Source organism: Martes martes (assembly GCF_963455335.1).
Source record: "Martes martes genome assembly, chromosome: 12".
NCBI lineage: Eukaryota > Metazoa > Chordata > Mammalia > Carnivora > Mustelidae > Martes > Martes martes.
In genome coordinates this window covers 29782055-29797652 of record NC_137900.1, presented here as the reverse complement: position 1 = coordinate 29797652, position 15598 = coordinate 29782055, and the positions used below count along the sequence as shown (strand labels likewise).

General features: G+C 36.3%; 1 protein-coding gene across 1 annotated transcript in view; it reads left to right on the top strand.

Moving 5' to 3' along the window:
• Nucleotides 1-15598, top strand: part of FANCC (FA complementation group C) — a gene marked incomplete at its 5' end in the record, with an annotated part of 176325 nt that overhangs the window by 80012 nt on the left and 80715 nt on the right. Inside the window, 2 exons of the mRNA XM_080819948.1 lie at nucleotides 2082-2195; nucleotides 3097-3161. Of these exons, the coding sequence (XP_080676074.1) occupies nucleotides 2082-2195; nucleotides 3097-3161 (179 nt within the window). The remainder of the gene's footprint in view (nucleotides 1-2081; nucleotides 2196-3096; nucleotides 3162-15598) is intronic.

The following is a 15598-nucleotide window of genomic DNA, read 5'->3' as shown; positions in this document are numbered from 1 at the left end:
TGTTAAACAGTTCATGATAAAATTGAAATGATGCTATCGACCCTGGGCGTTACTGGTAAGTTTGTTGTCGCCTACCCTTCACTGAGGTAATAACATTCTCTTTCCCTGGATTCAATGGTCCTCCAAGTATTTGTGTGTGGACTCATACATTTAGATGCACATAGTTTATTTTATCTCATAATGTGTACTTATAAAATGTCGTATAGGACTTAAAAAAGAATAAAATGGCTCTTTCCCTGTAAATATACTAAAAACCATGGGGTTGTACACTTTAAAGAGTAAATTTTATAGTATATGAATTGTATCTCAGTAAAGCTGCTGTTGAAAAATAGTTCCAAATACAACACTTTTTCAAAAAGTGATTTTTTTTCTATTATAATAATATTACACGTACACACATAGGAAACTGGAAAATGTATTAAAGTAGAAAAAATATATATACTCATAATAGCACCACCTCAGAGACTGTTAACATTTGGTGATAGTTTCCTCCAATATTTTTCATTTCCATGTATGGATTATTTTTTATATTGATAAGATTGTTGCTGTGTATTAACATTTGCATCTTCCTTTCTTCATTTGACATTGTAATATAACCATTTAAAATGCTCTCATAAAATCTTTATAAACATTTTAGTGGTTTACAATGAGCCACTGTATGAGGGTTTTATAAATTAATCAGTTCCTGCTGTTAGACATTTTTCACTATGAGAAATAACATTGTAGTGAACATCTCTGAGTATAATCCCCATCATCATATTTGGATTTATTTCCTTAAACATGTGCCAGATACATGAAAAGTTATGAACGCTTTTGAAAACATTTAATATGTATTTTCAAATTGCTCTCTATAAGGCAGGCCTCCACTAACCTATAAGGCACCTTTGTTGAGGTTATAAACCTCTGGGCAGACTAGCCTCCAAGCTTGGGGTGGGTAGGGAGCTGTGTTACATGCACTCAGACCCTCTGGGGGTGCCTCAGTGTGATTCAGAGCAGCAGGACGTAGGGATACCCATTTATATTTCAGTAGCTCACACAGAGTACCTGTTTCAGAGAACCCAGATTAGCATTCGGTATTTAGGTCTGTAAAAATCTTTAATTCATTAAGTGAAAAATAGTATGTTGATGTTTAAATTCACCCTTTGAGTTTATGAGGATGAACATTTATCAGTTTGTTTCTTGCACATTTGTATTTCCTTTTACGAATTATCTGTTCATACTCATTTTTATGTTCTTAGTGTTATATTTTGCACATTATTTATGATCTGCTGTTATTTGTTAGTAATATTCTTCCTAGATTGTGCTTGTATTAGTTTCTGAAAGCACAAGGTTTTATTTCTATTTAGAACAACCAATGATTTGCTCTCTTGATTCTCAGTTTACAAAGTTCTTTTCAGATGCCTGAAAAGTACTTACGTTTTCTTCTTATTACTTCATTTTTACATTGATCTCTTTACATTGATGTTTAACATTTCTAATTTTTTTTTCAAATAGCATTCCTGTGTAACACCATTTATTGCATCATCTTTGCCTAGTAATTTGTGGTCTGTTTCTTGTCATGTGTTAAATTATTATAGCTACTTTGATAAAATATTTTGCTGAGTTTAAAAATAGTAAATATCACATTCTTTATTTTTAATAAGATTTTATTTATTTATTTGTCAGCACAAGCCGTGGGAACGGCAGAGGGAGAAGCAGACTCCCTGCTGAGCAAGGAGCCTGATGCGGGACTCGATCCCAGGGCCCTGGTATCATGACATGAGTCAAGGCAGACGCTTATCCAACTGAGCCACCCCAGGCATCCCATGATCGCATTCTTTATATGGTTGAAGCACTGTTCATTCATGATATATTTTTGCCTCATTGTTAACAATTGTTTAAATTAACCTATTTTTAACATGATAATTTTAATGCTGACTTATTCTTTATACCATGAATCCATGCAAACTGGGTATTTGGACAAATTAAGATTAATCATTTCACAGAGATGAGTGCATTTACAGATGACCTAGACTGCAGGCATTATAGATAATAGGCACTTGCACTCACTTTTAATAACTTTGTCTGTTTATGGTTTTCAGGGGTTGTTATCTCATATACTTTCAGCATTCAGATTTGATACAAAAGAAGTTGGTCTTTTTATTCAAGGTCTTGAATTTACACCTGCAGATTACTGTCCTGGTTTGCTTAAAAATGTGAGTATTTTTAATTTATTAGTATTGAAATTTTTGTTGCTTAATGTACCGTGGCAAAGAAGGGTAAGAAATACCTCACTCTTCCAGGAAAGATGTTTAACTTTTCTCTGTTTATCTCTTCTTACCTTGGGTGGACTGAACAGCCATGTAAGGAAGAAATGTGAGACGGGAGATTATGAGAAAAATGAAGGAAACCAGGAGAGGTTATTCTAAATCAACCAACCCCTCTTTTCTCTTAACAGATCTCGTTTATTCTTTCAAAGATTTTTGGGAGAAGAGATTTTCTTAGCCAGTATAAACACACCCTTTTACTGTTGGACAAATTTTGTATTTAAGATAACCTTAAGGAATTTTACATTAAAGCAAAAAATTCAATAAGTAACAGTGTTGTAAATAGTAATATATATTCACATCTTAGTATTAAAGCTTCATTTTCTTCTGCCTTGAAGTTTGGCCAAATTCAAGAAATTTTAATTTATGATCTTCTAAATACTGTTATAAGATTTTTAATGTTTGTTAACTGTTCTGGTCTTTTAGAAATTTTATACATAAATAGCATTTTTAAAAAATAACTAGAACTAAATTAGGAAGGAAAAAATAAGTTAATTTCAATGTGGTTTTATTTTTAATAAGTTTGATTTTCTTAGGAAATTAATGATCTGTCTATTGTTCATTTGCTTAAATTGGAATGTGGAATAACAGACATTAAAAATAAAATCCAAGTTATTAGTAAATGGACTTTTCACTGCTTTCTTTTCATTTTGACAAAGTAAAACAAGGAGAGGACGGGGAGGGGAGGGGAGGGAATCTCAACGGAAATATCACTCACACCAAGAAAAATAGAACTGATGTAATCCTGTTTTGCAGTATGAGTTAACCTGCAACTGATTTTGTTTTACAGATGGTTTTATCATTAGTGTCTGAACTCCGAGAGAATCATCTTAATGGATTTAACACTCAAAGGCGGTAGGTGTTAAATTAAACATCCCCCTTCTCAAGTTTCAAAATGTATCAGTCTGCTTATGAGAGAAAAATTTTATAATTCTTTGGAAATGCATGTTCATAGTTAGAGTTATATTCTGTGTGGAGAGATTATTTATACACGGCAAATTGGTGAGTTTTATGAAACTTTTTTAATCACTATTCTTTCAACTTTTATAGGGCAGTAAATCATGCAGCATCTCTTGTGACCCATTGAGTAAAAAACCCTACATATACAGTAGAGAACACAAAGGAAAGGCTCAGCTCAGAGTGTGTGTGTGTGTGTGTGTGTGTGTGTGTGTCTTAAAAATACACACACACAAACAGTATTTACAAGGTAATAGATATTTGATGTGGACGTATGAGTTATTTTAAGAAACATAATACTCCAAAATCTAGACTAAACAAATCAAATAGATTCAAATTAAAAGGCAATTAATCACATTACAAAATAGTCTACACTCAGAGAGAATTCAGTCGTCTTCATTGGTGAGCATTTCAGGTTTTTTTTAAGATTGTATTTATTCATTTGAGAGAGTGGGAGCATGAGCAGGGGTAGGGGCAGAGGCAGAGGGAAAAGCAGAAGCCCCGCTGAGAGCAGGGAACCTGATGTGGGGTCTCCATCCCAAGGCTCTAGGATCATGACCTGAGCCAAAGGCAGATGCTTAACCAGCTGAGTCACCCAGGTGCCCTGGTGAGCATTTCATTTTTAACAAATTATTAACAAGAGAGTCTGGGGATGAGGGACTTTTGTCCTTGTTTTTTGCTTTTTGTTTGTTTTTATAAAGCTGTTGTCAATTAAAGCTCTATCAGAAATGGCCTTTGCTCTCAGCCTATATGATCCTTTGCATCTGAACTTTAAAGTAAACTATAAAACTCTTAAGCAAAAACACTGGAGAAAATCTTCATTTATTGATTTGGCAGTGATTTTTTTGGATATGACACCATAAGCACAAGCAACAAAGGAAAAGTAGATAAATTAGACTTCATTAAAATTATGAATTTTTATGAGTTATACTATCAAAGCAAAAAGACAGCCCATTGACTGAGTGAAGACATTTGGAGGTCATGTATCCAATAAGGATTTAACTCCCTTAACTCAACAACAACAAAATATTTAATTCAAAAATGGGCCGAAAGAGTTGTTTATACATGTCTCCAAAGATGATATGCAACTGGCTAGTAAGCACATGAAACAGTGTCCAGCACCACCAATTATTAGAGAAATGCAAATCAGAAATACAGTAGGATACCACATCACATATATCAGCATGATCTCTAATTTAAAAAACAGGCAAAATGGAAAATAATAAATGTTGGCAAGTAAGGTAAGAAAGTAGAACTTGTGCATTGTTGGTAGGAATGTAACAAACTATAGAAATGATCCCTGAAAGGATAGTCTTGCTGGTGGGACTGTTAAATGGTACAACCACTGTGGAAAAGTTTGGCAGTTCCTCAAAAAATTAAACATAGAATTACCATAAGACCCAGCTCCTAGGTATATATTCAGAAGAATTGAAAACAGGGATTTGAACAGATATCTGAACACCAATGTACATAGCAGCATTATTCACAATAGCCAAAAGGTGGCAACACTCCCAAGTTTCCATTAGAAAAACGTGGAGTCGATAAAATGTGGATAAACAAAATACAATAGAATATTCTTCAGCCATAAAAAGGAATACAAATTTTATATATGCAAGAACAGGGATGGACCTTGAAAACATCAAGCTTAGTGAAATAAGTCAGAAACAGAAGGGCAAATAGTGTAGGATATCACTTGTATGAAGTACCTAGAAGAGGAAAACTCAATAGAGATAGAAAGAAGAATAGAGTTTATCAGGGGCTAGAGCTAATGGGGTTACTGTTTAATGGGTCCATAGGTTTTGTTAGGGCTTAGGGATAATGAAGAGCCTTGGGTATAGATTGTGGTGATGGGTACACAGTATGTGAATGTGTTTAATGCCATTAAATGGTTACCAAGTACAAATGATTAAAAAAAATAAAAATTATGTATGTTTTACCACAGTTTAAAAAAAGCAAGGAAAAAAAAAACATGATACCAACTGTACACTCCCTCAAATGACTAAAATACTTACATCAACATGTGTTAGAGAAGATATGGAACCGCTGGATCTCTCATCTACTCTCTGTGAAAATGTGACGTGGGATCACCACTTTGGTAAACAGTGTAGTAGTTTATTGTAAAGTTAAACACACACTTAACATATCCATCAACTCCATTCTGAGTATTTACTCACAACAAATGAAAACATAGGTAGTCATAAATATTTCTATACAAATATTCACAGTTGCTCAATTTTGTAACAGTTCAAAACCAGAAATGATCCAAAGGACCACCTTAACTGGATGGATAAACAAATAAGTATTGTCTGTTACCACCATTTAAAAAATGAAAAGACAAGACAAACTGTGAGCGTATATTTTCAGATTATGTATCTGATAAAGGGCTCCTACCCAGAATATATAAAGAACTCAGTAATAAGACAAATAACCCATGTATAAAGAACTCAGTAACAAGACCAGTTAATAAAAATAGGCAAAAGATTGGAAAAGCTCATCAAAAAATATATACAAATGGCTGATAAGCACATGAACACTTGTATACAGATGTTTGTAGCAGCATTATTCACAAAAAGCAAAAAGTGGAAGCAACCCAAATAACCATCAACTCACAAATGGATAAACAAAATATCTTATGTCTGTACCGTAGAATACTGTACCTCACTAAGAAAGGAACAATCTACTGATTCATGTTGCAACGTGTGTGAACCTCAAAAACATTATGCTTAGTGAAAGAAGCCAGTCACAGAAGACCATATATTATATGATTCCATTTTTATAATGTCCATAATAAGTAAATCTATAGAGTGAGTAGATTAGCTGCTGCCTGGAGCTAAATGTAGGAACAGAGATTTGCTGCAAAGAAAGATCTTGAAGTGATAGAAGTGTCCTAAAAGTGAATCATTAGTGGTAATGATTGTCCAACTTAGTAATTTATTAAGAATCTTTTAACTGAACATTTCAAATAGGTACATTTTATGGGATATAAATTATACCTAAAAAGTAATGAAAAGAGTCCCTGGGAAGGCAAGGAAAGCATTTACAATAATTTATTTACATGCCAGGTAGAGACTTCAGTTTTGCTTGAGATGAATGTTGAATAATAGAATTAGAACTTTATTAAAATGGACTTAAAACATAAGTAGGATACAATGTATATGTACACCCTTTACCAACATCCTGAACTATGTCAAACTAATGATTTTTTAAAAACTTAACTGAGAAGAAACAACAACAAAACAAAAACACTGTTAACAAGTGGAAAACATCAGCCAGAGAATTGGAAGATATTTGCAACCTATAAAACAGACGATCAGTATGGGAAGTATAGAAATGCCTCCTGCAAATCAATCATAAAGAGGCAAACACTCCAGTATAGAAATGGGCAAGAAATATAAGTAAGTTATTACTAAAAAAGGAAAACAGGGGGTGCCTGGCTGGCTCATTGGGTTAAAGCCTCTGCCTTCAGCTCGGGTCATGGTCCCGGGGTCCTGGGATCGAGCCCCGCATCCGGCTCTCTGCTCGGCAGGGAGCCTGCTTCCTCCTTTCTCTCTGCCTGCCTCTCTGCCTGCTTGTGATCTCTCTCTGTCAAATAAATAAATAAAATCTAAAAAAAAAAAAAGGAAAATAGTAAATAACAAACATTTTTAAAAATTCAAGAGTGATGTCAGTAAGACAGTAGAATAGGAAGCTCCAGTCCTTGTTTCCATACAGAAACACTGACTTAGCAATGGTGTATGACCCAAAGAGCCTTTATGAGAACTCCAGAAACCACTTAAGATGCTATAATACCCAGGCAAACTCAAAGATAAAAACAACCATATTGAAATGGGTAAGAAAGCCATTTCATATCAACCACAGTACCCCTTCCCCTAAACTGGCTCAGTGTTGTGGGATTGGGAGGAAAATTCTAGCTTACAGTTTCTCCTTTGAGGGGGAAAGAAAAGAATGGAATATGTTCAGTGTTCCTGCTTTGGGGAGGTCACCTGAGGGGCTGGTATCTCACTTGCCTGACTCTGACCACTGATAGGGAACCAGCAGACTTTCAGTGCCTGGGGACTGAGGAACATTAGAGAGTCCTCAGCTGCTTCTTGCAGCACCAGGAAACTGACAGTGCTGCCAATGGAGGTAGGCTCAGGGAGAAAACACCCAGCTCCCAGCTAATGTCTGGATGAGGCAGGGGGTGAGAAAAAAGAGTGGAATGTTTATCTAATTTTCCATCTTCTGAAGGGGCTACTTTAGGGATTCGTTTCAGTCTCCCATGACTTGAAGCAATAACAGAACCAGCCTACTTTGGAGGTCAGGAGTCTGCAGAGAACTAAAGAGCTAGTGGCTTATTGTAGCACCAGAGAACCTGCAGTACCAAAGACAAACACCAGAGGGAGGAAGAGATTGCAAACTCCTGAAAAACTGGCAAGCTCTCTGGGAAATTACATAAACAATCCCAGAGAAGACACATCCCCAGAAAAGATTCAAAGGACCCCCAGATTCTCTCACTAGGTTGAATTGTGAGGGTCTTCTCCTGTAGAAAGGAAGTCCATAAAGCCTGGGAGAAGTGGCTATTTCTTTGGCTGCAGAAAATGCAACAAAAAAAAATAATGCACACAAAGAAACAGGAAAACATGGCCCAAACAAAGGAACAAAATTAATTTGCACAAACCTACCCTAAAGAAGTAGAGAGCTATGAACTGCCTGTGAAAGAATTAAAAATAATCATCCTAAAGGAGCTCAATGCACTACAATAGAATACAGATAAATAACTAAATGAAATCAGAAAAATGATGCATAAACAAAATGAGAATATCAAGAGATAGCAATTAGAAAAAAACACCAAATAGACATTCTGGAGCTAGAACACAGTAACTGAATTGAAAAATTTAGTGGAGGGGTTCAACAGTAGACTTACTCAAGCAGTTAACTTGAAGATATGTCACTTGAAATTATCAAATCAAGTTTAAAAAAAAAAAAACGAATGAAGAAAAGTTAATTAAGCCTTAGAGTTTATGGAACACCACCAAGTGTGCCAGTTATATGTATTGCAGGAGTCACAGAAATGAGAAAAAGACAACTTATCAAATCTAAGGAAGGAACTGGACATCCTAATTCAAGAAGCTCAAAGAACTCCCAACTAGAATAAATCCAAAAGGACCTACAGCAAGACATGTTGTAATCAAACTGTTAAGAGGTAGAGAATGTCGACAGCAAAAAAAAGCAAAAAAAGAACACAAGGAATATAACACCTACAAGGAAGTTCTCCAGATTGTCAGTGGATTACTCAGCAGAAACAATAAGGCCAGAAGGGAACGAGATGACATATTCAGAAGTGCTAAAAAAACAAAACAAAACAAACAAACAAAAAAACCCTGCCAACCAAGATTATTATATTCTGCAAAGAATCCTTCAAAAATGAAGGGGAAATTAAGACCTTCCCAAATAAACAAAAGCTGAGGGAGTTCATCACCACTAGACCAGCCTTATAAGAATTGTTAAAGGGAGTTTTTCAAGTTGAAACCAAAGGACTTTAGGCAGGAACACAAGAGCATACTGTAATATAAAACTCTCTGGTAAAGGTAAATATATAAACAAATGTAAAATCCTGTAATACTATAATGGTGATACATAAATTACTCTGAAATCTGGTAAAATTTAGACAATAAAAGCAAAAGAAAGAACTGTAACCACGAAATTATGTTAATGGGGGCACCTGGGTGGCTCAGTCAGTTAAGCATCTGCCTTCGGCTCAGGTTATGATCCCAGGGTCCTGGGGTTGAGCCCCATGTGGGGCTCCCTGCTCAGCTGGGAGCCTGCTTTTCCCTCTCCCTGTGCCTCCCTCCACCCCCACTCTTGCAGGTGTGCTTGTGCACTTTCTTGCTCTCTCTCAAATAAGTAAATAAAATCTTTTAAAAAATTGTGTTAATGGGTATAAAACAAAGAGATATAATAACATGAAGCATGAGGAGATATAAAGGAGTAAAGTTTTTGTGTGTAACTGAAGTTATCAGTTTAAAATAGATTGTTGTAACCATAAGATGTTTTATATAATCTCCATGGTAAAGACAAAAAAAAAAAAAACACCAAAAAAACAAAAAAACTATAGAAGTTACACAAAGGAAAATGAGAAGGGAACCAAAGCATATCACTACAAAAAAAAAAAAAAAGAAAGAAAGAAAAAAAATCAACGAAACATAAAGGAAGGCAGCAAGAGAGGAAAAAGGGACAAAATAACCACAAGACATGTAAAAAAATAATCAAATGGCAAAAGTAAGTTGTTCTGTATCAGCAGTTACTTTAAATGTAAAAGGATTAAACTCTCCAATCAAAAGATGTTGAATGGCTGAATGGATTTTTTTAAAAAAAGGTCCAACTATGTGCTGCCTACAAAAGATTCATTTTAGATGTAAGGATGTATAGAAGCTTAAAGGGAAAGGATGGAAGAAGATAGCCAATGCAAATTTTAACCACAAAAGAACAGCAGTGGTTCTACTTCTTTAGAATATGTTCAATCAAAAACTGTTATACGAGAGAAAGACCTTGTATAATGGTAAACTGTTCACATCACCAGGAAGATACAACAGTTTATAAATGTCTCTGCACCTAATAGCAGAACATTGAAATATATGAAGCAAACATTGACAAGATTGAAGGGAGAAATTGAAAGTAACACAATAATCATAGGAGATTTTAATACCCTACTCTCAATAATGTGCAGATCAACCAGACCAAAGATCAATAAGGAAACAGGATTTGAAAAACAGAACAACTGAACCATATGGGTCCATACAGAACACTCTATACAATAACAGCAAAATACATTCTTCTCAAGCACATGCAGAACATTCTCCAGGATAGGTCACATATTTGGCCACAAAACAAGTCCTAAGAAATGTAAGGTTGAAATTATACCAAGTGTTTCTTTCAACCACAAAGGTATGAAATTAGAAATTTTAAAAAATTCCTAAATAGGTACAAATTATACAACACATTCTTGAACAACCAGTGAGTCAAAGAAGAAATCACAAGGGAAATTAGAAAATATGTTGAGGGCCGCCTGGGTGGCACAGTAGTTAAACATCTGCCTTTGGCTCAGGTCGGGATCCCAGGATCCTAGGGTCCTGGGATCCAGTCCTGCATTGGGCTGCCTCCTCAGTGGGAGGTCTGCTTTCCCCCTCTCCCACTTCACCTGCTTATGTTCCCTCTCCTGCTATCTCTCTCTCTCAAATAATTATTTATTTATTTGAGAGAGAGAGAGAGAGAGCATGAGAGGGGAGAAGGTCAGAGGGAGAAGCAGACTTCCCACGGAGCTGGGAGCCTGATGTGGGACTCGATCCTGGTACTCTGGGATCATGACCTGAGCCAAAGGCAGTCACCTAAAAAACCGAGCCACCCAGGTGCTCAAATAAATAAAAGCCATTAAAAACAAAAAAAGAAAATATGTTGAGACAAATGAAAACACAGTGTACCAAAAAGAATAGGATGAGAGAAAACTAGTACTAAGAGGAAAGTATGTAGCAGTAAATACCTTCTTTTAAAAAGATCTGAAATCAGCAACCTAATTTTATACCTCAGGGAACTAGAAAAAGAACAAACTAAACCCAAAGATAGCAAAAGGAATGAAATAATAAAGATTACAACAGAAGTAAACTAAGGAGAGAATAGAAGAAAAAGAATTGTTTTTAAAAGATCAAGAAAATTGACAAACCCTTAACTAGACTAAGAAAATCAGTGAGAAGACTCAACAAATACCAGAAATGAAAGAGAAGACATTACAACTGGTGGCACAGAAATAAAAAGAGTAAGAGACTATGGAGGAGCAGTTAAGATTGCAGAGGAGTAGGGAACCCTAAGTTCGTCTGGTCGTTGGAATTAGCTAGATAATTATCAGATTGTTCTGAACACCTGCAAAGTCAATTGGACATCTGAGAAAAGAAGTGTTGCAATTCTACAAATAGAAAAGCAACTGCTTTTTGGAAGGTAGAAGTAGTGGAGACTTGAATCCAGGGTGAAATATCGGAGGACAAGGTGGAGGAGAGGGAACCAGTTTAAGGAGGCCACTGCAAAGTATTTTAAGCAGTGGAACACAAAATCAGAACTTCTGGAAGTCTGCTACAGTCAGGGAGACCCCTGGCTTAAAGGTGCTCAGGTAGCGAAGTGGGGCAGAATCCCAGGTGGGACAGCATAGTCTCAGGATCCCCAGTGTTAGAAGAAGAATGGGGGTGCCTGAGGGCAGCAGAGTTCCCAGACATTGGAATGGGGAAGCTGGCTGAAAACAGTGAATCTAAGTGCCAGCTTTCTGCTCTGTGTTGCCATAAGCCACAAACCTTTGCAGGGTCCTCCAGCCACTCCCCTGGCAAGGGCCCAGCGAGGGCAGAGGCGTAGGGGAGACTACTCCCCTCCGTCCCGGAGGAGGAACAGCATGGGTCTGTGCTGCAGGAGTACATAAAATTTGGAGACTTGAAACTCAGAGCTTGCCTGAGATAAAAATGCTCAGTCACAGGCTGGGTGAACAGAGTTCTGACAGAAACCAGGGAGACAAGAGTGATTGACTATGTTTCTGTGAGGGCTCACTGAAAACTAGAGGCCAAGAACTTTCAGCTCCAGGGGTAAAGAGTGGGCACCGCCATACTCATCCTGCCTATCTGTGATGAAAGCCCTCAGGGACCAAAACAGTGCAACCTTGTGTAATCTGGAGCTGCTTACACTGAGCAGGGCCCCCTGGCAAGAGAGACCTATTTCTACCAGGGCAAGAGCACCTGAAAATTAGCCCAACAGGCCCCTTCCTCAGAAGACCAGCAGGAGCAACTGGCTGCACCCTTTACTCATCATAGAGAACTGCAAAGCTTCAGCTCTTGGAGAAAACATAGGTTTTTTAATTCTTTAGTCTTTCAGGGTTTTGTTGTTGTTGTTTTTTAGCTATTTTATTTTTTCAGTTCTTTTTTTTTACTTTTTAAATATATATATATATATGGTGTGTGTGTGAATGTGTTATATATGTAATTTTTGGCTTCCTTTCATTGTATCTTATTTTTGTATATATATAAGTTTCTCTTTCTTTCCTGTTTTGGGATCTAGTTTCTTTCAACAAGCAGACCAAAATACACCCAGGATCTAGTTTTTTGTTTTATTGTTTTGTTTCCTATTTGATTTTTTTTCTTGTTTTGTTTTTTTGTTTTCTTCTGCTTTGTTCTTTTTCTGTGGTTTTTATTGTTGTCTTTTCTCTCTCTTTGTTCTGTTCTTTTCTGAACAAAATGATAAGGCAGAGAATTTTACCCCAAAGGAAAGAACAGGAGGTAGTACTCACTGCCAGGAATTTAATCAGTATGGATGTAAGTAAGATGTCTGAACTAGAATTTAAAACAGTGATTACAAAGATACTAGCTGGGCTTGAAGAAAGCATAGAAGACACGAGAGAATCCCTTACTGAAGAAATAAAGGAACTGAAATCTAGTCAGACTGAAATTAAAAATGCTGTTACTGAGATGCAGTCCCAAATGGAGGCCCTCAAGGTGAGGATAAATGAGGAAGAAGAGAGACTCTGTGATACAGTAGATAAAATGATGGAAAATAAGGAAGCTGAAAAGAAGAGACAAAGACAACTATTGGATCAGGAAGGGAGACTTTGAGAACTCTGCGATTCCATAAAGTGAAATAATACCCAGATAACAGGGGTTCTAGAAGATGCAGAGAGGGAGAGAAGGGCAGAAGGGTTATTTGAACAAATTATAGCTGAGAACTATATGTATATCTGAGAATCCCTAGATTAGGGAAGGAAACAGGCATTCAAGTCCAGGATGCAGAGAGGAACCCCCACCCCCCAAAATCAATAAATATAGGTCAGTAACTCAACATATAATAGTGAAACTTGCAAATTTCAAAGATAAAGAGAAATTCTGAAAGCAGCTCTGGACAAGAGGTCCTTAACCTATAAGGATGGACACATAAGGTTAGCAACAGATCTGTCTGCAGTGACCTGACAGGCCAGAAAGGACTGGTATGATATATTCAATGTGCTAAATGGCAAAAATATGCAGCCAAGAATACTTTATCCAGCAAGGCTGTCATTCAGAACAGAAGGAGAGATAGAGAGTTTCCAGGATAAACAAAAATTAAAGGAATTTATAAACACTAAACCAGCCCTGCAAGAAATACTAAAGGGGATCCTTTGAAAGAAGAGTCCAAAAGTAGTAAAGACCAGAAAGTAACAGAGACAACAGACAGAAACAGTAATGTCACAGGTAATACAGTGGCACTAAATTCGTATCTTTTACTAGTTTCTCTGAATGTAAATGGGCTAAATGCCCCAATCAAGAGATATAGGGTATCGGATTGGACTTAAAAAAACTAAAACAAAAACAGAAACAAAAAAATAAGACTCATCCATATGCTGTCTACAAGAGACTCATTTTAGGCCCAAAGACACCTCTAGATGGAACTCTAGAGGAGTTGGAGAGTCTCCAACTCTAGAGGAGTTGGAGAACCATTTTTCATGCCAATGAACATCAAAAGAAAGCCCGAGTAGTTATTCTCATATCAGACAAACTAGACTTTAAACCAAAGAGTATAATAAGAGATGAAGGAGGATACTGTGTCATAATAAAAGAATCTATCCAACAAGGAGAGCTAATAATTATAAATATTTATGCCCCTAAAATGGGAACAGCCAAATAGATAAACCAGTCACTAACAAAGTTAAAGAAACTGATTGATAATAATACGGTAACAGTAGGGGACTTTAACACCCTATTCACAGCAATGGACGGGTCATCGAAGCAGAAGATCAACAAGAAAACAAGGGCCGTGAATGACAACACTGGATCAGATGGACTTTACGGTATATTCAGAGCATTTCATCCTAAAGCAGCAGAATACACATTCTTCTGGAGTGCACATGGAATATTCTCCTGAATAGATTACATAATGGGTCACAAATCAGGTCTCAACTGGTACAAAAAGATTGAGATTATACCATGCATATTTTCAGATGACAGTCCTTTAAAACTTGAACTCGATCATAAGAAAAATTTTGGAAGGACTGTGAATACATGCAGGTTAAGGAGCACCCTACTAGATAATTAATGGGTCAACCAAGAAATTAAAGAAGAACTTAAAAAAAATACATGGAAGCAAATGAAAATGAAAACAACAGTTCAGAACCTTTTGGGATGCAGCAAAGGTGATCCTAAGAGGGAAGTTTATCGCAAACAGTCCTTTCTGAAGAAGAAAAATCTCAAAAACACAACCTAACATTATACCTAAAGGAGCTGGAAAAAGAACAGCAAATAAAGCCTAAATCTAGCAGGAGAAGAGAAATAATAAATATTAGAGCAGAAACCAATGATATAGAAATCAGAGAAACAAAAAAAACAGACCAAAGAAACTAGTAGCTGATTCCTTGAAAGAATAAGATTGATAAACCCCTAGCCAGACTTATCAAAAAGAACAGGAAAAGGACCCAGATAAATAAAATCATGAACAAAAGAGGGGCTTATCACAACCAACATCTAAGAAATACAAACAATTATAAGAGAATATTATGAACAATTAACAAATTAGGCAGGCTGTAAGAAATGGATGCATTCTTACATATGAACATATAAACTACCAAAACTGAAACAGGAAGAAGTAGAAAACCTGAACAGACCCATAACCAGCAAAGAAATTGAATCACTAATTACAAATCTTCCAAAAACCAAGAGTCTAGAGGTCAGATGGCATCCCAGGGGAATTCTACCAATCATTTAAAGAAGAGTTAATACTATTCTTCTGAAGCTGTTTAAAAAAAAAAAGGAAATAGAAGGAAAACTTCCGAACTCATTCTATGAGTCCACCATTACCTTGATCCCAAAACAAAAAAAAAAAAAACAAAAACAAAAAAAACAAACAAAACAAAAAAAAAAACCCACCCAAAAGGAGCATTACAGACCAATATCCTTGAAGAACATGGATCCACAAATTCTCAACAAGATTACTAGCTAATGTGATCCAACAGTATATTAAAAGGATTATTCACCACAACCAAATGGGTTTTATTACTGGGCTGCAAGGGTGGCTCAACATTCACAAATCAATCAACATAATACACCATATTAATAAAAGAAAGGATGGCAACTATATGATTCTCTTAATAGCTGCAGAAAAAGCATTTGACAAAATACAGCATCCTTTCTTGATAAAAACTCTGCAGTATAGGGATAGAGGGAACATATCTCAGTTTCATGAAAGCCATATGTGAAAAGCCCACAGCAAATAGCATCCTCAGTGGGGAAAAACTGAGACCTTTCCTCCTAAGGTCAGAGAAGGGGTGTCCACTCTCACTACTGTTGTTTGACATAATACTGGAA